Source organism: Eptatretus burgeri, chromosome 2, assembly GCF_056783735.1.
Source record: "Eptatretus burgeri isolate ZD-2024b chromosome 2, Ebu_testis_v1, whole genome shotgun sequence".
Classification (NCBI taxonomy): domain Eukaryota; kingdom Metazoa; phylum Chordata; class Myxini; order Myxiniformes; family Myxinidae; genus Eptatretus; species Eptatretus burgeri.
The window spans coordinates 11,769,480-11,792,899 of record NC_140962.1 but is presented as its reverse complement, the minus strand read 5'-3'; the positions used below and the strand labels follow the sequence as shown (position 1 = coordinate 11,792,899).

Here is a 23,420-nt window from a genome sequence, read left to right as displayed (position 1 = left end):
AGTAAAACTTTTTCATAATGTTTTTCTTCAACCCATTTAAGTTCCCCATAAGGTAAAGATTGAGACATGGCCCACCCATACGAATTGTTAGCATCATAATACATCAGGTAAGAGTTGTCCTCATTCTTATTATAATCAGGAAGATATTTGTTATTTGCTTTAGCATATCTCTTGGAACATACTTGAGATATTCCTCCTCTTTTAGCCTTCTCTATCATTAAAAGCATATCTATATCACTGATTAATTCCAAATTTTGTTTTGTCATTTTTAACATAGCACTCCAAGCCAAACCCGGGACCATGTAATAGTGAGCGGGGTCTAACCATAAGAATTTTTATTATGACAGACTGTTCTAAAAGTTTCAAATGCATCACTTAATAACAGTACTTCAGTTTTAAGATATAAATCATGATTTCCCCAAGATTCTTTATATTAAACTTCTCCCAAACCTTTTTAGCTTGTGTATAATCTTCATCAGAAATATGAGTATTATTTAACTTTTCATAGAAACTTTCCCTTGAAGGAAGTTGTGTTTCTTTAAACTTCTCAAATGAATCCATATAGTAATACGGATATATTCCCTTTTGTGATAGATCAATCTCTTCTTGATTTGAGAAATATGATTCAAGACTCGAAGTTTTTAATATTTGATGCTAACTCAGATAATGAATCTCCCATAAACTTGTATGTGTCAGGAAATCTGATATGGGTTATGGGGGATGCATAAATCATTTTTGTGAATGAGATGTATTTTTGATCTGTGTTTGGAATGGCGAAAATATTTCCGAATGTCTTTGAAAGTTCATTTATAAATAGATGTGTGTCATAGTGAGCGTTGTGAAGAAAGACAGGAATAAAATTTGGAGTATTGTAATTAATATTACAACAGGAATGAGTGGGACCTCTATATTTACCAGTAAGATGACAGTGATCCCTAACCTTGGACTCTCCCTCAATTTCCTCATCACAAATATGACAGGTACTGTTCTCTCTAAAATCCTCTTCCTCTTCCTGTGTTATTGACATTGATTTATAGGTTTTCACTATTATTTCTCTAAGTCTTATGCAATCTTTTTCCAATCGTCTTACAAACTCCCGTGAGGCATCTTCCCCCCTATAAAGTTCTAACTTGTTGTATTCATCACCAACAGCTGAGTTGATATAATGACAGAAACCACAAGGAGTATGTTTTTGGTATATATTTGTGAATGATTTATTTGGATTTGGAGAAACAGCATCTATCTTTTCAAGGATACTTTCAAAATCAGCATATATCACAAATGGATGTTTTATAGACTTGTTAAAATCTTTGAATGATATGTTTGAACCTGCTTTTGGTAAATTAATTACAGTTGATATATGATTACTACAATATTTTTAATGTTGATTTAATCATTCTTTTGTGTGAAAGGAGTTGAGGCATCTCTTACAAGGATACGTTTTACATTTTCTCTTATATATTTGTGATTTGGTTAATCTTGAGAAATTTTTGATGAAAGCATAATGGGATTTCTCCTCTGAAGTAAAGTGGAGAAGGTCAATGTGTGTTTCATCATTTTTATAGTTGTTTGAAATTTTTAATATCTGAACTTTGTTTGTATCTGTTAATCCATATACATTAACAGATAGATTTTTCATTTTCTCAAATTTAGGAATATCTCTCAATGACATTGGAGACTTTAAATCTTTAACATTTAATGTATTCTCGTATTTCTTATAATGTTTAACCCTTTCAGGATTCCATGGTGGAGGATGTAAGTGAGAAAAAACAGACCATAGAAAACATTTATTATCTTTGTTTTGAATATTAACAACCGCTTTCTTAAGTTTTATCTTTTTTGGTAAATCAATATAAGAAGAAGCTTGAAGAGGATCTCATTTTAAGATGTGTATATCTAAAAAGATTATTTTTGTGATAGTAAATCCACTACCTACTACAGTGTTATCAACATTTTTGTTCTTGTCTCTGGAGATCATCGTAAACATCACATCTTACAAAATCTTGAAATGATGAGATAAAGTGAGGGGTTGTCCTCATATAGGGAGTAGTTTCATCGTCTTGTCTTACCATTTTCAATTTTACTCCCATATAAAACTTAAGTTTTCATTTCACTTAATGTGTTTTTAATTACAGTTTTAATACTTTGTTTAACCATATCAACAGCTTCCATGATTGAGGATGGTCCGGGGTCTTGAAAGCGAAACAATCTTATTTTTATATGTCCTTTAAATGCTTCATCAGTGTTTTCAATAGAGAATTTAGTGGCGCCCTCCCTTTCTTCATTGTTCTTGTGTTTGCATGATTGAAGATGTTTATTATAATTATTTTAAAGAATATCATTATGACATCTATCACAATGTTTTGTTTCTTGGTCAAGTGGAGATATTTGTCTGAAGAGATTGAATGTGTTTGTTGGTTTGAAGGTGTTTTTTATAATATTTATATTCATGATTACAAACATCGCAATACGTTGTATTCACCATATTTATAAAATAAAACTTTACTTAAACTAAAATTTTCTTGATGAAAATTTCATTTAATTTATCGGTGAATCCATGCTTAAAATAAATTTATCCCCCAACTTTTTCACTTAATAAATACAATGTTTCAAGACACAAAAGACTAGTTTCAATCAATCTCTTCATTTGTAAAAGATACTGAGAAATATGTCAAGGATGTAAAATTAAACAAAGATAAATATAACAACTATTGGATAAAAACAATTATGGTGGATAAGATGAGTTCTTCAATTTCCTTCAGTGGAAGGGCTTTTAGTATACCTGGTAGAACATCAATTAAAGTATCTCTAACAAAAGTTTCTCCTCTCCTTGTGGTAATATATTCAAAACTAGAAAAAGCAATGAAACAAGAAAAAGTATCAAAAAACAAAAACCTTATGGATGAAGCTTAAGAAAGAAAAGATAAGACCATCTGTAATATGCAAGGAGAAATTTGTATTTTTTTCAATAACCCTAAAGATGTAAATCCTGTTGAAATAAAGGATGTTAATATATCAGGTGAAATGACATTTCGTGCAATAGTAGTTAAGGATCATTTTAAAATTACCTTTACTATTAAAAATGTAGTAGTTGAATCTGTTAATGAAAAAAGGTATATAGATATAGATGGTAATGTTTTTTTTTTCTCCTAATTAAATACGAGTCATTATTCAACTGAAGATTTTGAAGATTATGAGAGTGATTATGATACCGAGAGTTTGTGTTCAAATGATAGTTATGAAAGTAGTTTTATAGATGATTCTGAAAGTATCGAAGATGATACTGAAGATGAATTTCAGTTTGAGTAAAGTTTTACTTTATAAATATGAATAGTTTACTCGATTTTGAGCCTCTTGAATTCCCTGATTCTCCATATGACATATTTGAGAATTGTCCTGCGTGTGAAGGACGTGGATTAAACACAGAGTCAAAAGCCTATAAACAATGTATATTCAGTGATTATCTTCTAATTAATGATAATAAAAAAATAGAAAAAGGAAAATAATTCTTTTAGATTTACACCAAAAATGAATTACTTTACAAGATTGATTAGAGAAATGAATGTAAAGTATGAGGGTGATAACACACCTTTCCTTACAAGGGAAGAAACTGAACGTATTAGAGAAATGTTCAAAGGATTGTTGTTATATATTATTCACGATTGTCATTTTCAGGGAAATATCAACACAAGATATTGCATAAATAAAATAATGGATTATCTTGAAATTAAACCTGAACTTAGGATAAAATATAGTTTCTAAAAAAGCCAATAATAAATTAAATAACCTGTTTTCCAAATATATAAATGAATGATTTTTTACCGATTTGGGAGAATAAGATAAAATTTAACAACCATAAAATCTCCCAAATTCATTAAGATGCCTCATAGTTGGTTCAAGTGGATGTGGAAAAACCTGCTTACTTTTGAAGATGCTCCTGACTCCCAACTTTTTCGATTATGATAATTTAATAATTTTCACAAAGTCGAGTTTTCAACCAGAGTATCAACCACTACTAGGTTTTAATGCTGGTCTTCAAAAAGAAGATATAATCGGTTTATTTAAACTTCAAAAAAACCGAAATGATTATAACATTGAAGATATAATGCAACTATTTTGTGATACACAGAGATGTAAAAAGAAATCAAAACGGATAACTTGTATTCTTAGTGATAATACGGATGATGTACCTTCTCCCCAAGATTTGGATAAATCAAAAAAGAACCTCGTTATCTTTGATGATTGTGTTAATGAGAGAAACCAAACAGTAATGGACAGCTTCTACACAAGAGGGAGACATTCTTCTTGTAATTGTATTTATCTCAGTCAATCATACTTTTAACTTCCTCGTCGTTCCATCAGAAACAATGCTCATACTTTTATTTTATTCAAGTTAAATTCAATAGATATAAACAATTTTTGGAGAGATAATTGTTCTACATTATGAAGTAAAAAGTAATTTGGGGATTACATGAAGCACACGACTGAAAAATATAAATATATTTTTGAGAAACAAGATGAGATATTAAATGATATTTTCCAAGAAATAAATGGATGCGAAAGAAAGAGCAAGAAGATTTAAGGAACATCTAGAGTTGGTTTAAAAAGTTGTAAAACAACAGGAAGACATAAAGAAGAAACGCAGACAGAAACTAACGGGTGAAGAAGCATTTGAAAGAAAACAAGATAAATTTTTTAAACCACTTTTAAAAACTTCCCAAGAAAAAATTGTAGATGTTTCCACAGTTCCCACAATAGAATATACTCCTAAAAAACTTCAAATGATAAAAGATTTCAGTCAAATGACGGAGAATTAGAATATGATGATGAAGGATTATTTCAACAACTGGAAGAGATTAATCAATCCCCTGATTATATTGTGAATGCTCTTCAAAACAACGAATATTCAGCGGATTCAAAAACCAAAGCAGGACTCATCCCAACAGAACAACCAGCAATATTTCATCTTGTTCAAGAAAAGGTATTGATATTTAATGATGAATTAAAGTTCTTGAGTTCTGCTCAACCCCCTGTTAAACTAACTCCGAGATGAATGTTTCTTCTCACAAAAGATGGAAGACAAGGTTCAACTGTGAGGTATGAATCAAAGTATATTGATAAACCATTGGATATGAAAAATAATGATGATAGAGTAGAGATTGATCTGCTGAACACTCTTAATTATAGGGTTCGTATTTCTGGTAAAAGTAGGAAGAATGAGAAGGAGAAACACATTATTCAGGCTTTAAGTATCCTTGGTTCAGGTGTTGGTTTTCTTCCAAATGACTCATCACAATTAGTTAATAGACTGTTATTGTTGTTAGGTAGTGAGAAGGCTGGAAATAACAATTGTTTTAATGAAGCATCAGACATTTTAGACCAGTTGATGAACATGAAAATAATTAATAAATATCAATATAAAGACATTTTATCTTATTAAATAAGATGAGAAGCACAATTCTTAGTTTTAATTTCACAACAAGTGACCACACATCTTCATTCCCATGCCCACTACAACTTTACCCAACAAAAGAATATGAGGCATCTTTATTGTCCATGGAAACTTATAATACCTTATTTAATATAACCGAGAAAAATGACAAGTTTAGTTATAATCCGGGAAGTGGATACAAAACGATAACAGTTTCACCCAGAGCATATGAGATTTCTCAAATATCTTCCGAAATTGTTTGTCTTATGAAAGAACAGGGTGATGAACCAAAAAAAATTGTTAGAGATATTCAAAAACATACTTCAAAATCAACGATTAAACTTAAAAATAATTACAAGGTTGATTTCACAATTGATAATTCATTTAGAGAGTTATTGGGTTTCTCCTCAAAAAAGATTGAAACTAATGGGACATTTTACAGTGATAATGTCATTCAAATTTCTCAGGAATAAATTCGGTATTAATTCACTGTGATTTGATTGATCGTGCTTATAATGATGGAATAAAAATAAATACAATATTTTCATTCAGCGCATACTCAACCCCAATTGGTTATAAATTCAATATGGAACCCAAAAATTTGGTTTATCTCCCTGTGTCAGGAAAAACCATACACAGAGTAAATTTTAGGATAACCGACCAAGATAATCGTATGATTTCTTTTAATGGAGAAGTTATATCCATCAGAATTCACCTACGTGAAGTTTCCAAAAAATAAATACGATGGTTATTGTGAGGAAACACGAGTTGGGAAAATATAAAATAATTACAGGGGATGGGATGTTCCTTTCCCGATACTACAAGGGTGAAGGTATGTATCTTGGTGGAGGATACTATAAACCTAAGAGACAAAGTGGTGTCGGACATCAATTTAGAGGAGATGGGATAATTGATACTCTAATGGGTATTGGTTCAACTATTCTTAAACATGAAGACCGAATTGGTTCAACTGCTTCTGCTGTGGGAAATTTAGCACGTGCTGTAAAGAGTATAAAGATGCCCAAAAGGAATCTCATAAATTACAAGCAATAAAAGAAATTAAGAAAGGCAAAACTCATTTGTCTCCCCAAGAACGACAGAAAATAATTCAAATACTTGGGTCAGGGTTTCAAAATTTTTAACATCTTTTTTCCTAAATAAATACAAGTATGGAAGCAATTGATAGCATCTATGATTTGGATGATACCATTGTCATCTCAAACTCCACTAAAAAAGATTACTTCAAGGTAAATGCAATAACTGGAACAGACTGGAATGCAAATGTTACAAAAAGTTTTGAAATAAATGATCAACAAACTTATTTGAATCTATCTGAAAGTTTCTTGTTGTGTAAATTTACATTCACAAAGGCTGGTAATAACACAAACGCTACACTCGTCAATGATTTCTTCTGGAAAATGTTTGAGAGTGTTCGTTTGTACATTGGAACACAAGAAGTTGAAGCGGTTGATTATGTCTCTGCTGTATCTGAAATGATGAAATTTACACAATATTCATTCAGTGATAGAATGGGAAAGGGGGCTGTCGAAGGTTTTATTCCTGATATGTCAACGGGAACAAACGCAGACCCTGGATATAGTCAAAGGAAAGGAATGTATAATGATGATACAAAACCAGTTAATATTTTTACTGTGGCAGTTCCTCTTTAAGGTATATTTGGATTTTGTGATCATGATAAAGTTCTGTATGTTCTTTAAATTAGATTTCAACTACAAAGGAATAATAATGAAAATATATTACTTTTTGGTGCCCAGAATAAATTTGTCATTGATGAAATGAGTTGGTATATTAGTGAGTATACTCGTAATCTTAATACAGAAGAGATGTTGAACAGAAGACTTAACTCAAAGAAACCACTCAGTGTATCATACCTCAAAAGAAGATGTCAACACGTTAAACTAAACCAAACCAATTACACATGGAATTTGGGTGTTCTGGAAGGAAAGCCACGATATCTGTGGATCATTTTTAAAAAACCAGATGGCGATACTGCTACTGATAAGAATAATGCATTGAGTGATAATGCTAAGGTGAAACAACTTCGCGTTTCTCTAGATGGAACATTTTATCCACGAGATAGATTGGAAATTAATTGGGAAAAAAATGATTTTGCTGAAGCATACAAGTCTTACCAAACGGTGTGTGAAAGTAATGGAAATAAAGAACCTATTTTGGATATGACAACATTTAAAAGTTTGTATACAATCTATGCGTTTGACCTGAGTGCTCATAAGGAAACTATAAAGTTGAATCGAGTGGATACTTCCCTATACATTGAAAGAGGAGAGAGTGAAGAAGTTGATACATATTGTTTGCTTTTGGAAGAAACAGAATCTATATATTAATACTGAAGGACCAATTTTGTGCTCCTCCTTCCGGTCGCGTCACGTGTTTCTCGGTACTGTGACCTGGACTGAAGGAAACTTCGTACCTGTAAGAGTGCATCGCACATAGTGGCAATAGTCAAACTTCAACTCTGAAGCAGAATAAACACTTTTCGTTTTACATTCGTTTACATGGCGACGTGTGACGTCACCGCTTAGAGGCGTCAGGACGTCGTGACATCATCGGTTATTTTCTGACGCCATTACGTCCGTCGTCAGAAAATTACTGCTGAGAGGTGTAATTACTAATTCTACTCCTCGAAAATAGCGTCTGCAATGTAAAATCCTCTTCTGCACATGGTGACTACCTCAGAATGTGAATTTGACACAAAAAATGTAACAAGAAACATTGTACAGTCGACACCGCTTTATAAATCCACCATGGGACCACGCCGTTTGGATTTATTAACCGGCTGGATTTATTAAGCGGAGAACCTATTTTCAGCCACCTACTGGATAGATAAGACAAAAAGTGAATGTCGTTAAACACTACTTTATGCTACAAAAACATTGATTTATCAAACGGTAATAAGGGGATTGTTCAAATGAATCTCTCCAAGGTCGCTTGTTTGGGAGGGAAGGTTTTGCGCAAATGTTCCTTTATTGAATCCGTCACGTGGCGGAAATCGGGATGGGCAAAACCTGAGAGCTGCATTCCCCTGTCCAATTTGGCGAGTGCCGTCCGCATCTCTGCCGCTGTAGGCATCGGCTCGGGTTCCTCGTCGCTTTCTTCCCTTGGTTATTGGGATTCGGGGTCGGAGGGATTCGAGCGGCGGCGGGATTCGAAGTCCGTCACCAGTTGCTGTTGTTGTTTTTTTTTTTTTCCACTCTGCGGCAACGCATACTACATCAAGCTTAGGCTGAGACCTCGCACATGCCAAGCAGGTGGATTTATTAAACTGTGGATTTCTCCATGTAAAATTCCGTTCCAACTCATTTTGGTCACAATCAGCGGCTGGATTTTATAACCGTGGATTTATAAAGTGGCGTCTACTGTATCTTCTACTATCTTCTATCTATATATTAATACTGAAGGACCAATTTTGTACTCCTCCTAGCGGTCGCGTCACGTTTTTCTCAGTACTGTGACCTGGACTGAAAGAAACTTCATACCTGTAAGAGTGCATCGCACATAGTGGCAATAGTTAACTTTCAACTCTGAAGCAGAATAAACACTTTTCGTTGAGATGGGGGTGAGGAGTGAAGAGGTGGGGGGGGGGGCAAGGTAAGCAAATTTTTGGGCGGAGGTAAGCAAATTGAAAGCGGGAGACAGGGGGAAATGGGGCGTGGGCTGGGTTGAATGAGGCGGAATTGAGTGTGAGGGGGTGGACAGGGGGGTGAGGGCCCGGGGGCAAGTGGGGCGGGGAATCAGAAGCGGCGGGGCTGGGGTAATTACATTTTTGGGCGGGGGTAAGCAAATTGAATGGGGCAGGGGCGGGGGGGGGGGAATGGGGCAGGGGCAGGGGATGAGTAGGCGGGGGCAAGAACACCCTGTCCAGTCCATGTCCCTCGAGTGTGTATGAGCTGGTGAGGGTGGTTGAATGAACAGAATCCGTCTGTGACGGGGTTTCAGCTAGTTACAGATTAATACAGATAATGGTGTTATGATTAGTCTCACGTAATTTTTTGTTAAATAAATGAGTGGCAAAGTACCAACTGGGGTATATGTTAATCAAATCAATCTTCATAAACTATCATCTTGTGTTCAAAATCAAAAGCCTTGTACGATTAACGTTAATACAATTCAGAGAAAAGGAGCAGTAAGAATTGATGTTTTGCTCACAAAAGAACAGGTTAAAATCTTGAATACTGGCTCACTTAAAATTAAAATGACAAAACCAATGTTGAAAAAATATTCAATAAGAGAGACGAGTGGAGGATTTCTCCCATTTCTAATTCCTTTATTTGCTGGTTTAAGTGCGGTTGAAGCAATGACGGGTGGTATTTCAACAGCGGTGAAAACTGCCAACGAAAGGAAGGCTCAACTCCGTGCTCAAAAATAATTGGAAAGACGTAACAAAGAGTTGGAGAAACAAATTAGTGGAAGTGGTGTAATTGTAGATTTTGCTGAAAAACTTGAAAGTCTGCCTGATAAAGCGAGATTGTTAGTTGGAGATATGCTTTCTTCTATCGCACAAGCAGGTATAAAATTAACTAAAAGGGGTAATGGATTATATCTTTCTAATAAATAAATGAGCATTGATGAGTGGTTTAAAGAATTTGGAAAGAATACAACATCAAATTTACAACTTGTCAAATATTGTAAGAAATTAAAAATTCATAATGTGGTTATTTGTATGAGATTTTTTTTTTTTTTTTTTTTTTTTTTTTTTTTTTTTTTTGTATACCTTGGTCGAGGCTCGTATGAGAGCTAACACACAACTCACAGCAAGGAGGCATGAGACAAGAGGGGCGGGAGTGGAAGGGACAAAACATTGGGGAACAGACACAGGTGAACTGTGGAAGGGAGAGGGATGGGGATGGGACGGGGAACATGGCGAGGGGAAGATGGACATTAAAGGGACTTTCAGGAAGGAAAGCAGGAGAATTGAAGGAAGTGGGCTTGGGTGGATTATCGGGGTAGAAAAGATCGAGGATTTGGATGGGGGAAGATAAGAGGTGGTGGTGAACAGCTGTTTTGAAAGCCTGGAGGGAAGAATGGGAAAGAATAGAGTGAGGAAGTTTATTCCAAAGGCGGGAAAAAAGAGGAATGAAAGAGTGAAGATGAGCAGTGATTCGTGATTTTGGTAGTTTTACCAGAAGGGGGTTGTTGGTGGACCTTGAGTGCCCTGTGGAAATGTGGTTGGGACAAATCACAGAGAGAGCAGGGGGGGCAAGGCTGGAGAGGAGTCGGTAGAAGACAGAAAGACCACCGACCAACCTGCGGTGATTGAGTGAGAGGCCCAAAGACTCAGCTTCATTGCGGGAGATGCCAATGATCTTAAAAGCCCTGGTTTCGACAGCGTGAAGTCGAGAAAGGTGGGAGGCAGGAGCACCAGCCCAGAGGGGAGAGCAGTACTCCATCAGGCTACGGACAAAAGCTTTGTAAGTGGTCAGGAGCTCAAGAGGGCCGAGGAAGGACTTTGCACGACGGAGGATTCCCAGTCGGCGACTGGCTTTTGAGGCAAGGTTGGAAATGTGACTTTCCCAGGAAAGGTCATGGCAGATAGTGAGACCCAGAAGCTTGAAAGAAAAGACTTCTTCCAGAGGATTGTTGAGAAAGTGGATGGGGGGGTTTTGTAAACGGTCCTTTCGAAGAGACATAGTGAGAGTGTGAGATTTGTCTGGATTGAAAGACATGTTCCACGTGTTGGACCAGTTTGTGATTTTATCCAGATCTGCAGTGAGCGAAGAAGCTGCTGCTTGCCGGTCTGAGGGATGACAGATGGTACGGCAGAGGGTGGAGTCATCGGCAAAGAGAAATAGAGGATTTTCCAGAGAGTCCGAGAGATCATTGATGAAAACCAGAAAAAGAACAGGGCCCAGAACGCTACCTTGAGGAACTCCAGCCTGCACAGGAAGAGGGGATGAAAGAACTCCATTTAGGGCCACACGTTGACTGCGACAGGAGAGGAAGTCTGCGAGCCATGAGTGGAGATGGCCTTGAATACCATGGGAAGAGAGTTTGGTGAGTAGGGCAGGGTGCCAGACTGTGTCAAAAGCACGTGATATGTCCAGGGATACGGCTCGGATTTCCTGTCTGGCATTGAGGACCTCCATCCATTGATGGGAGAGCAGTAGCAGCATATCTAGGGTAGAGTGACCTGGTCTGAAACCAAATTGATGATTGGAAATCAAGCCATTGGAGAAGAGGAAGGATTTCATGTCTGAAGCGATGATGGATTCCATAACCTTGCTGATGATTGGGAGAAGGCTGATTGGTCTATAGTTACAGGGATCTGTTTTTGCACCTTTTTTATGCAGGGCAGTGATGTTAGCAGATTTCCAAGCAGATGGCAGATGACCTTGGGAAAATGAGAGGGTGAATAGAACAGAGAGAGGGTGAGCAAGAGCAGAAGAGCAGGCTTTGAGGACACGTGGGCTGATGCCGTCTGGACCGGTTGCAGAATCTGACTCGAGGTTTGAAAGCAAGCTCTCCACCTTGTCAGGAGAAAAGGATACAGAGTCCAGGGACAGTTGGGTGCGACTGGGTAAAGTGGGTAGAGATAGTGATGGGTTTGGGACACAAGATTTAGCTGCAAACACCGAGTTTAGACATTCAGCTTTATCACGTGTGGAATCAGCAGTGCGGCCATTTGAGGTAAGGGAGGGGATGGAGGGGGAACATACACCAGAAACAGATTTGATTAAACGCCACCAGGATTTTGAGGAGGGAGAGAGGTTTGAGAGTTCAGACTTCAGATGAGAAAGATGTTGTTTTCTGGCTCTCCTGAGGGCAGCTACACACTTGTTCCGAGCTTTGTGGAAAGAACTGAGATTGCCCTCAGTTGGGTTTGCTTTCCATGAGGCAAAGGCAAGTTGTTTCAGGACAACTGCCTCGCCACAAGCTTCAGTAAACCAAGGGCGGGAGGAAGGGTAAGACAACTGAACACGAGAGGGGATAAATCTGTGCATGAGGGAGAGCAAGTTTCTTTGAAAGAATTCCCAGGATGAGTTGATGTTTGAGAAAGTAGTGATAGGAGACCAGTCTGTAAGTTTGATGGCTGCTCGGAGACCCTGCCAGTCGGCTTGAGTGAAATGCCAGACTCGACGGCGGTGAGGTGGTTCTCTGATAACAGCCAGAGAGATGTCCACTTTAACAAGGACGTGGTCAGAAGAACCAATTGGAGCGAAGGAAGAGCAGCAGATATTGTCAGGGAAATTTGTCAAAATCAGATCCAGAAGAGATGGAGTACCATTGGTTGAGATCCGGGTCGGGAAGTTGACCGATTGAGTCAGTCCCAATGAGTCACAGAAAGCTTTTGCTGATGTCCCATGGCAGGTGAGAGAGGTACCCACACCTAGCCAACTGGCGTGATGACAATTGAAGTCGCCACATAAGAGGAAGAGAGAGTTTGGATGAGAAGATAGAAGATGGTCCATGTTTTCGGAGAGTGAGGTGTAGATGGAGTCATCACTGTTCGGTGGACGGTACAGTACACATATAAACATGAGGTGGGAGTGGAGGGGAAGCCGAAGCCAGAGGTATTCCTGGGGGTGTGGGGGAGTGAGAGCAGTGCAGGGAGAGTGAGGAATAGAGTCTTTGATGAAGAGAGCAACACCTCCACCAGGACGAGGCTCAGGTCTGTCATACCGTAAGAGGGAGTAACCAGGGAGAGATACTTGGGAGTCAGACACGTCTTGGGAGAGGAAAGTTTCTGTTAGGCAGATAATGTCTGGTTTGTCAGTGGCAACCTGCATGGAAAGATCTGAAAGGTTTGAGCGAAGGCCCCGGATATTTGAGGTCCACACTTTTAATGAAGAGGTAGGGGAGGAGGCTTTGGGTGCAGGAGGCGGAGGGGCGGGGGAGGGTAGGACGAGGGACGAGGGGGGAGGTAAGGAGGGTTGCTGAAGGAGTGTGGGGTATTGCAGAATAGCGAGGGGAGGGGGCCGAATGAGGAGGAGAAAAGGCTCTGTGGTGCTGGGAGAGAGGGGGGACAAGAGACAAGGAAGATGGCAGTTGAGTATTTGAGGAGGTGGAGTGAAGAGATGGAGGTGAGAGGGCAGTGGAGGGAGGCAGGTTGGTGGATGAGAGGGGGGCAACTTAGAGAAGGAAGAGTGAGGGGGATGAAAGGTGGGAGAAAGGTGAGGGGGAATTTTTTAAAGAGGTGAGAGGGAGGCTTGGAGGGAGAAGAGTGGGATGGTTGCTTTGAGAGTGAGAGTGAGGGGTGAGGGGGGTGAGTTGGCACTGAAGTTGGAAAAAAAGAATGGTTGATGGAAAGCGAGCATTCATGGCAAACTGTGGTTTTTAAAAGTTTTAGGTCAGAGATGCGATTTAACACAATTCTTGATGGATGCAATGAAGGCGAATTCAGAGCATGGAGAGAAGAAGCGCTGTAATAGTTGGATTTTTTAGGCAAGGAATGAAGGAGAGGTCGAAATGAAAGCAGTCTGTTGAAATAGCAGAAGAGTAGTGCATTGTGAAACAGTAAAGAGTACCACATGTGTGAGAGAGGAAGATGAAGCATCATAAGATCGTTTTTGTTGTTAATATTAATGTATGAGAGAGTTCAACAGATTAGGTCATGGAAATGTAAAAAAAAAAAAAAAGAAATCGAGGAAGACGAGGAGGAAGTTAAGAGGAAGAAGAAGTAGCAGAATCGGGAGAAGGTGAGCGTGTTGTTGTTGTTGTTGTTGTTGTTGGGTATATTTTTTTTTTATTTTTTTTTTATTTTTTTTTTTTGAGATAAGAAAGAGATTAGTTGGGAGAATGGGGGATGTTTGGAAAGTGGGGAGGATGAAAATTGAAGGTAATGGGGAGGATAGAAATTGAAGGTAATGGGGAGAAAAAACAAACAAAACAAAAAAAAAAAACGATCGAACACCAAGTGGAACCGGTAGGCCTCAAGCCTAGGACTAGGCCTCAAACACCAGGTAAGAACGTCGACATAAATACTCACAAAATAGCACGATTTTTGAAACAAAACCGAACTAGGAACACACATTAACATGTAGGTGAGAAAATTAAACAGTTAAAACGGGACAAATAACAACCGGAACTTAACTTTGAGAATGTCAGCAGGGAGCCCCGAAGGAGACCTCTTGCCGCTCAAAACCGGAACCGGAAGTCCTAACAAACGTGAATTAACAAACGTGCCTAAACATACAAAGAATATTATTATGAACTTAGAAGATAATAATGGGAATGGTTCTCATTGGGTTTGTATTTTTAATAGTCAAGACAAATATTATTTTGATAGTTTTGGTCTTCCACCACCTGTTGAAGTCATAAAATTCTTACAGAATGGTGTTTATCAAACATTTCAAGTCCAAGAATTAGATTCCAAGTGTTGTGGTCAATTATGTCTATATGTGTTATTTCAACTCAACAAAAATAAAAATTTTATTACATTATTTTTAATCTAATATAAATGACATGTTGGTAAAGATGGTTCTATCTTTGGTGTATCCCAAGAACTGGATATTGATTTATCAAATTATTACACAAAGGCACAGGCTGAACGACAAAAATATAGTATAACAAAAAATATTAATCTATGTATAATTCCAGGTGTGTGTGTGTGTGTGTGTGACCGCTGTTTCTCGACAACCACTGGTCCGATCTCATTGAAACTTGCCAGATATATTGCTGGGGACCTGAGGATGTGCCTTTTCAAGGTTTGATATTAATCGGACAAGTGCTTCCCAAGTTATGGCCATTTATTTACCAAACCAATGACGAGACACGATGTTGCGTGGGCGTGGCCGATGGGGAAGGGAAGCTCAGCCGCATTCGCCATTACGGGTTACAACGTACGGACTTCCGGAGAGTGATGACTTCGTGTATTCTAATAATTTCTCGATTTCTTATGCGCATTTATAGATAAACACAATGCCCCAAGTTATGATCGTTTTCATATTAGACGGTGCATAAATTTCGGTAACATCAGAGTGCTGGTGTGCTCCGAACCAAGAAGTAATTTTTTTTTCTCTCTCTTCTCTTCTCTTTGTTTTTCCTTGCCACGACATTGCGAAAAGGTAAAATATGTTGGCGCTAATTGAATAATTGGGTATTAAAACTAAATTGCGAATAATCGTAACTGCGAATAATATGCCAACTTCCGGGCCATGCACGTACGGGCACGCGAGAGCGAAGAAACGACCTGTGTGGTTGTTGTTGCTCGCGGTTTGAATATTTATTTATGAATTTTTTTTTTTTTTTTACGCGCACGTACTAGTATGAAAAATGCTTATAAATTAAAAAATTATCCAAGCCCGACTGAGGCGAATGACTTGGTGAGATTAAGGGATTTATCACAATATATATCCTTAAATAAAATGGCCGTGTATTCCAAAGATACAGAAGTGTTGATTTTATCGCCAGGTCATACAGAATTCACAGTTCGAATTAAAATACATTTTTATAAAGAAGGGCGTATCGTTTGTATGAGAATAGAACAATGGGGATATGATGTGAATGATTTAGGGTATAATTGGTCATTTAAAATTGACCGAGAAGACCTGGAACAATTAAATCAGTATCGTAAGGAAGAATATTATCCATTTGGTATCGAGAATGAGTTTTGTGGAAGCACGATTAGTAAACAACAAATAAAATAATTTAATAAGGGTAAATATAATAATGGTTTTGCCCTTGTTTATACCATGAAAACAGAAGAAACGGGATTATATATAATAAGTAAGGAAGTACAAAATGATTTAACTATGGGAAGATGGGGAGGTGTTTCATGTCATAATATTATTCTGTCATATATTTCTAATACATAAATGACAGCAAGAAGGTTTCAAGAAAATTATCATTTCTGTGTCCAAGCATACCTTCAAGAAAAGGGTATTCGGTATTTTAATAAATATGTTCCACAACATAATGAGGTATTTTCAATAAAAGATTGGCATTATGCTGATGTTCATAAACCAACAACTTTGGATTTAATTAAAATGTTAAATAATGAAAAAATTATAAAGTTAAGAAAACATAAGGCTCTTTTAGAAATTCAAAAGAAATTTTATTGGTTTCCTGTTGTAAAACAAGGACAAATGTGTCCACGAGCAGCGTCCTAAAGGTTTTGTTGGCTAAAAAAAAATAAAAAAAACAAATTTCAAAAAAACAACAATATAATACAACTACAACTTCCGATATTTTGTCACGTGCCTTGATTAAGCCAATAGCGAAATGCGTCATAATGTATTTACATATTTACGATATCTCGTGTATTTACGAAATAAATAATGTATTTACGAAATTACAATACGATAAATGGAATAATCTTTAAATAGTAACGTGAACTTTTCGAAACTTTAAAGCAAATGTCCGAATATATTTAAAAGTTCATGATAGGCGCTCTCAAAAGGCGCACCATCTATGTGAGGATGTGTACATGTGCTCAGTATTTAAGGAGATCCGCATCTTGTATTTACAAGAGCCGAGTCCTAGAGATTAAGGTTTTGTCTTCACAAGAAGAAGAAGAAGAAGAAGAAGAAGAAGAAGAAGAAGAAGAAGAAGAAGAAGAAGAACGCCGAGCTCTCTATGAGCAGCGTTCGCTACGCGAGACGCTTCTAAAAATTTATTTTGGATACAGGAATAACAAGAAATCCCGATGAATATATGTATGATATTCTATGGGGTGTAAGCGATTCAAGGATTGTAAGGGACGAGGGAGAAGAGAGAGAAGGAGGAGAGGGAGGAAAGAGCGAGAATAAATAAATATGAAAATATGGAAACCAGTGAGATTAAAAAAGATTGGAGGTATTCCAGAAAATAAATAAATCTCAACGTACCGAGGAGGAAAACAAAGAATTGACAAGTCTATAAGCAATATTTTCCACAAGACTATTGTCATCGTTTTCAAGGACAAGATATTGACTTTAATTAAAGTTTTTCATTTTTTTCTTAAATAAATGGAGGAGAGAGTGAAGGCATTTCTAAGGATTCTTTATGTTTTAAAAATTAAGATTCAAATGTGCATGTTGGAAACTAAAAAGGTTTTTGCACACTAGGAATTTTTCTCATAAATAAATGAGTTATTGTCTCAAATGTAAAAAGAAAACTAATACTAAAAAATCTCATATTTTAAAAGTAAAAAATAATAGGGTTATACAAAAGGGTACATGTAGCCTGGTGTTGGCGCAGTGGTTAGGGCAGCGGCTTGGGATCCAAAAGGTCCTGAGTTCAAGCCCCGTTGGGCCACTGAATTAATACACCAGGGGGTTGACTCAGCCTGTCATCCTTCCGAGGTCGGCAAAATGAGTACCAGTGTACTGGGCCGGTGTATACCCCGGTTAAAATAGGTGTACCATATCCCTGTGTCGTAAGAGGCGACCAGGGTTGCGTCAGGAAGGGCATCCGGCGTAAAACATGTGCCAAATCACAATGCTGATCATATGGATGATCCGCTGTGGCGACCCCGAACGGGAGCAGCCGAAAGAAGAAGAAGAAGAAGACAAAAGGGTACATGTTCGGTATGTGGTTCAAAAAAGTGTCAATTTATCTCTAAACACAAACGTGGAGGAAATATACAAACGTTTTTATCAGGAAGTAAATTTACAACTACTGGAATACCAGGGGAATTACATCTACCAGGGTATTCTTTCTGTGGTTCAGGCACAAAGTTGGATAAAAGATTAGATGAGGCAGACAATCCTAAACCATGGAGTAAGCCCATCAATAGGGTTGATGAAGTGTGCATGAGACATGATATTGATTATGGGAATACCACAACGTTGGAAGAACAACATGAAGCCGATAGAGAAATGTTGTATAATTTGTCTCTGAGACAAAATCCAACCTTGAGAGAAAAAGTTGATAGGTTCATCGTGAAGAAGATGATCAGTGCTAAATTGAAACTTGGACTTGGAAATTCAAAAAACTTATAGGCTCTAATGATGTCATTAAGATTGAATAGCAATTAGCTGATGAATTACATAAACCAATATTCACAAAGTTTCAGAGAAGGAAGGTTTATTCCAAGGAAGTTGATTATATCTGGTCCGCTGATTTGATTGAACTCAATAATGATAAGGGGTACAAGTATGCTTTAACTGTTATTGATTTGAGGAGTAGATACGCGTGGGTTGTCGCTTTAACAAACAAAACAGGTAATACTCTTATGTTAGCCTTTCAACAGATAGTTAATAAAAGTAAGAGAAAACCTAAAAAATTGTGGACTGATGAGTGTGGAGAGTTTTATAACAAGACATTTATGAATTTTCTAAAAAAATAACAGTATTACATTATACAGTACCTTTAATGAAGGGAAGGCAGTTGTTGTTGAACGTTTTAATCGTACCTTAAAAGAGAGACTATATAAAAAATTCACACAACTCGGTTCACAACAATGGTCATCTTTTATTCAGGATATTGTAGATCAGTATAATGACACGATTAACACGTCAACGAATATGAAACCATCAGAAACATTTACAAAATTAGAATATGAAAAAGAGATTAATGTCAGAAAACCTTAGTTCAAAGTTGGTGATATCATAAGAATATATAGGTGGAAATCTCATTTTGAAAAGTTATACAAAGCGATGGACAAATGAACTTTTAAAAATTGTTGATGTAATAGATACAGTTCCTTGGACATGTAAGGTATATGATTTAGAAGAAGAAGAGATTTTAGGTTCATTTTATTCACAGGAATTACAAAAGACAAAACAAAGCAAATAATACTAATGGGAGCAATAGGTTGGCGCTTCACGCCCCTCTACTATACACCTTTATGGACACTCGAGGACCAAGTCTGAGGTGTATAACGGGGTTAAAAAAAAAAAAAAAAAAAAAAAAAAAAAAAAAAAATATATATATATATATATATATATATATATATATATATATATATATATATATATATATATACATATATATAATGTGTGTCAAGGGGGACGTTCTTAGATCTGTGAACCCCAAAAACAGAGTCCTCAACTGAATAGTCAAGGCTTAACGTGTGTGTGTGTGTGTGTGTGTGTGTGTGTGTGTGTGTGTGTGTGTGTGTGTGTGTGTGTGTGTGTGTGTGTGTGTGTGTGTGTGTGTGTGTGTGTGTGTGTGTGTGTGTGTGTGTGTGTGTGTTAATATAACAGGGAGCATAATCAACCCTGACCCTCACATTCAAAATCTCAACCCCAACGCAAACCCGCCCTAACCCTCACATTCAAAATCCCAACCCCAACGCAAACCCGCCCTAACCCTCACATTCAAAATCCCAACCCCAACGCAAACCCGCCCCAACCCTCACATTCAAAATCGCAAACCCACCCCAACCCTCACATTCAAAATCTCAACCCCAACGCAAACCCACCCCAACCCTCACATTCAAAATCTCAACCCCAACGCAAACCCACCCCAACCCTCACATTCAAAATCTCAACCCCAACGCAAACCCACCCCAACCCTTGCATTCAAAATCTCAACCCCAACCCAACCCTCGCCCAACACAATCTCTTTTTTTAAACACGTATTTCAACAATATATATTTTTTTATGGTTTTTTTTTTTTCTCTTCTTCCAATTCTGTCTTTTAAGGCTTTCAAGTTTGATGAAGTCGAAAGGGGGAGTAAGAACCTTCCTGCATCTTCTTCCCAGAACTAACAATACATATATTTTTTTATGTTTTTTTTTCTCTTCTTCCAATTCTGTCTTTTAAGGCTTTAAAGTTTGATGAAGTAGAAAGGGGGAGTAAGAACTTTCCTGCACTTTCTTCCCAGAACTTTCTTGATATTGCTCTCATCAAGCACCATCCAACAAAGAACTACATCAATAGGTTTAAATCCCAAAGAGTCTTCTTGGTAGAAACCACATTTCAAGTCTCCAAAATAAACCCAACTTTCCAAGTCTCCAAGGTATAACCACATTCCTGTTGAGTTTCCAAGATATGTATCACATTGTGAGTTATCAAGCCAGAACCCACATTTCAAGTCTCCAAAAATATAACCATCTATCCAAGACTCCAAGGTAGAATCACAATTTCCAGAATTATTGTGGGTTTTGGTGATAGATCTCAGAATATAACTGTGGATCATCAAGGAAAACTCCATTTTTCCAATTTTTATGGGTTTCAGTGATAGATCTCACATAGTATAACTGTGGATCATCAAGGAAAACTCCATTTTTCAAAATGTCTGAAATTTGTGTCTCCAAGGTAGGTTCCATATTTAGAACCATCTTGGCAGAACCCTTTTCCTGAGTCTCCAAGGTAGTTATTTAAACCATCAAGGCAGAACTCATTTACTGATTTTTTTTTTTCAAAATTTGTGAGTCTCCAAGGTAAAACTTGTATTCTGGCTCATCAAGGTATAACTTGTTCAGTGGGTATTGTCTTGAAAACTCTCAATGAATACTATTGCTGTAAAACTCTTTTTCAGGATTTTGCTGCTCTCCAAGGTATAACTCTTTGTTTGGGTCATCAAGGACGAGCTCGTTCTGTGGGTCTTGGTTGCTCATAAGGTCTTCAACCAAACCAACAATTTCGTCCCAAGTTGTAGCAAAAGCAGTATTTTCATTTTGTATTTCAGATACAATTTCCTGTGAGAGAAAATAATAATGTATTAATTAAGTGATTTAATTATTAAATGATTAAATGCTTAAATCAAACTCTGTAAATAGGAAAATAAAATCTTACCTCAATAGATATGATGTTTGAATCCAGTTCATCAACTTGAAGGTTTAGTTCCATACAAGTAGTAGAACTCCAAAGTCATCCCACTCAAGCTCAGCACAGCAGTCCATTCTCAGTAAAAGTAAAAATATGTTTAAAATGGAGTCTGGGTTTGAAGCTTTTATAGAGAAAGAGTGGTGGGTGTCGTTTCCTTTTTCAAAATGGAGAATTCTTTGAAAATTCCCTGGGTAAGCCCAGGCAAGCCTTGTGAGTCAGACGTTGTTAGAATGGAGAATTCTTTGGAAATTCCCTGGGCAAGCCAAGGCAAGCCTTGTGAGTCAGATGTTGTTGGAATGGAGAATTCTTAAGAAAATCGATTAGGAATAATCGATTAAGAAAATCGATTAACAGGAAATGATGTAAGAGTAGGTGGTCCTCACAAAATAGGGTGGGGCTTAGTAAAAGTGGGCGAGGCTTAGGGAAAGTGGGCGGAGCTTAGGAAAAGTTGACATGGTTCATGAAAAGTAGGCGAGGCTTAAAAAAGTGGGCGTGGCTTAGGAAAAGTGGGCATGGCTGATGCAAAAAATAATCTGTGGCTCAGGAGGTGGTCAAACAAGAGCATTGAGAGAAGTTTATCATTTTATTTCTGCTCAAGAAAGATATTTAGACCAAGAACTAAGTTCTAAAATAATATTTGTGAACATACTCGATGGTGATGAATGTAATCGGAAAATTAATTTATTACCTGAAGTGGAACATGATCAAATATTCATTGGCTCACTCTTTGAATGGAGTAAGTAATGGGGGAGAGATTGATCTCTTCTTTTGACCCCATGGACCGAGAGTCAGAGGGGGGAGAGAAAATCATTCTCCTTTTTTGACCTGATGAACCTTGAGCAAGAAAGCTTCCCCTATTAATTTGTATGAGGTTTTTTTGGGTGCTGAGACAGTCTCAATTTAACATGAGCTTGTATGGCAGAAAATCATTCTCCTATTTTTATCCTGATGGGTCTCGAGTCAGGGAGTTCTCCCTATACATTTGTATGAGGGGGGGGGGGGAGGAATTAGACTCCTGTTTAGGGGTTTTCGGGGATCAATTCAAAGAGTTTTTCCCCTTCACCCCATTCATTTGCATGGTTGCCTTAGCAACCCCATATATCAACTACTAAGGTGATTGACAGGATGGCTTAGAGGTATGTACACCTGTCTTCTCGCTGGCTCGCCTGGGTTCAAATCCCGACCCAGCTTTAAACTGTGTTTCACAGGCAGAGTGATTTGTGTGCCGTTACTCGGTTGGAGGTTAAACTGAGAGTCCCATCTGTCGGCATCAGTTGGTTGACGTCGACGGTATCCTTCATAAAGAGTAGGCAAGCTATTGTTGGCACCATGAACAAATCCCAAATTCCTGCCGAACCAGCAGCGGGCATTGCATCAGCAGCATAGCCATGCCCTCAGCCAATGATGCTATCCCGCAACCTTATGCTGCATATGAAAGAGGACGTTATGATAGTTATGTTGAGATGGCTATTTTTACCATGTTTTTTTTTCATCACCCCAGCTACAATTACAATCGTGAGGACGAGGAGATCTACAAAGAGTTTTTCGACATTGCCAATGATATAATTCCCAATCTTCTGAAAGAGGCGGCGAGTGTTGGAGAAGAAACCGATGAAGGCACCGAGCCCAAGGTAAGGCTTCATACTTGTTTGTTCGTGGTTTATAAGGGAACTGGAGAGGCGGTTAAAAAAAATTTTCTTTGCTTATTTTGAAACATTCTAAACCTTAGCTGATGACAGGAATGCTGGCCGATTTACAGATCTGGGCTGAAGTTTGATGTGTTGACGACATAAGGACAATGCATTCCCTTTATCACAAATGCTCACATAACCATATTATGTTTTTGGCTGATTTCTGGAGAAAAACGATTGATGCATGCTCGCTGCTCGGGGTCGAATTGCTGAAGCTGCTTCGATTTTACAACTTGAGATATCGCAATACTTGTGTGTGTATTCATTGTGATCATCATGGATCACTTTTGGGTGTGATTATTAATTAAAGGGACACTGGGAAGGTTAAAATTGATACTTATCCACAAACATTCTAAACCTTGGTATATTTAGAGATCTGACTTGAAGGTAGTTGTTTTGGGGTGGGGGTGGGGTGGGGGTTACATAAGAACACTAATTTCGATCATTTTAAATGTCGTTTGGAAATATATATATATGTATATATATATATATATATATTTATATATATATATATATATATATATATATATATATATATATTTATATGTATTTATATATATATATATATTTATATATATATATATATATATATTTATATATATATATATATATATATATATATA

At 37.4% G+C, this 23,420-nt stretch overlaps 1 protein-coding gene across 2 annotated transcripts in view; it reads left to right on the top strand.

The window, feature by feature from the left end:
- The window catches only part of MEN1 (menin 1), a 67,685-nt gene extending 44,510 nt beyond the window's left edge, over positions 1-23,175 (top strand). Inside the window, exon 7 of one of the 2 annotated variants that reach the window (XM_085863011.1) lies at positions 22,608-23,175. In XM_085863011.1, the coding sequence (XP_085719137.1) occupies positions 22,608-22,818 (211 nt within the window). In that variant the 3' untranslated portion in view covers positions 22,819-23,175. The remainder of the gene's footprint in view (positions 1-22,607) is intronic. The other variant, XM_085863005.1, reaches the window with a different exon arrangement.
- The last annotated feature ends 245 nt before the right edge of the window (positions 23,176-23,420 follow it).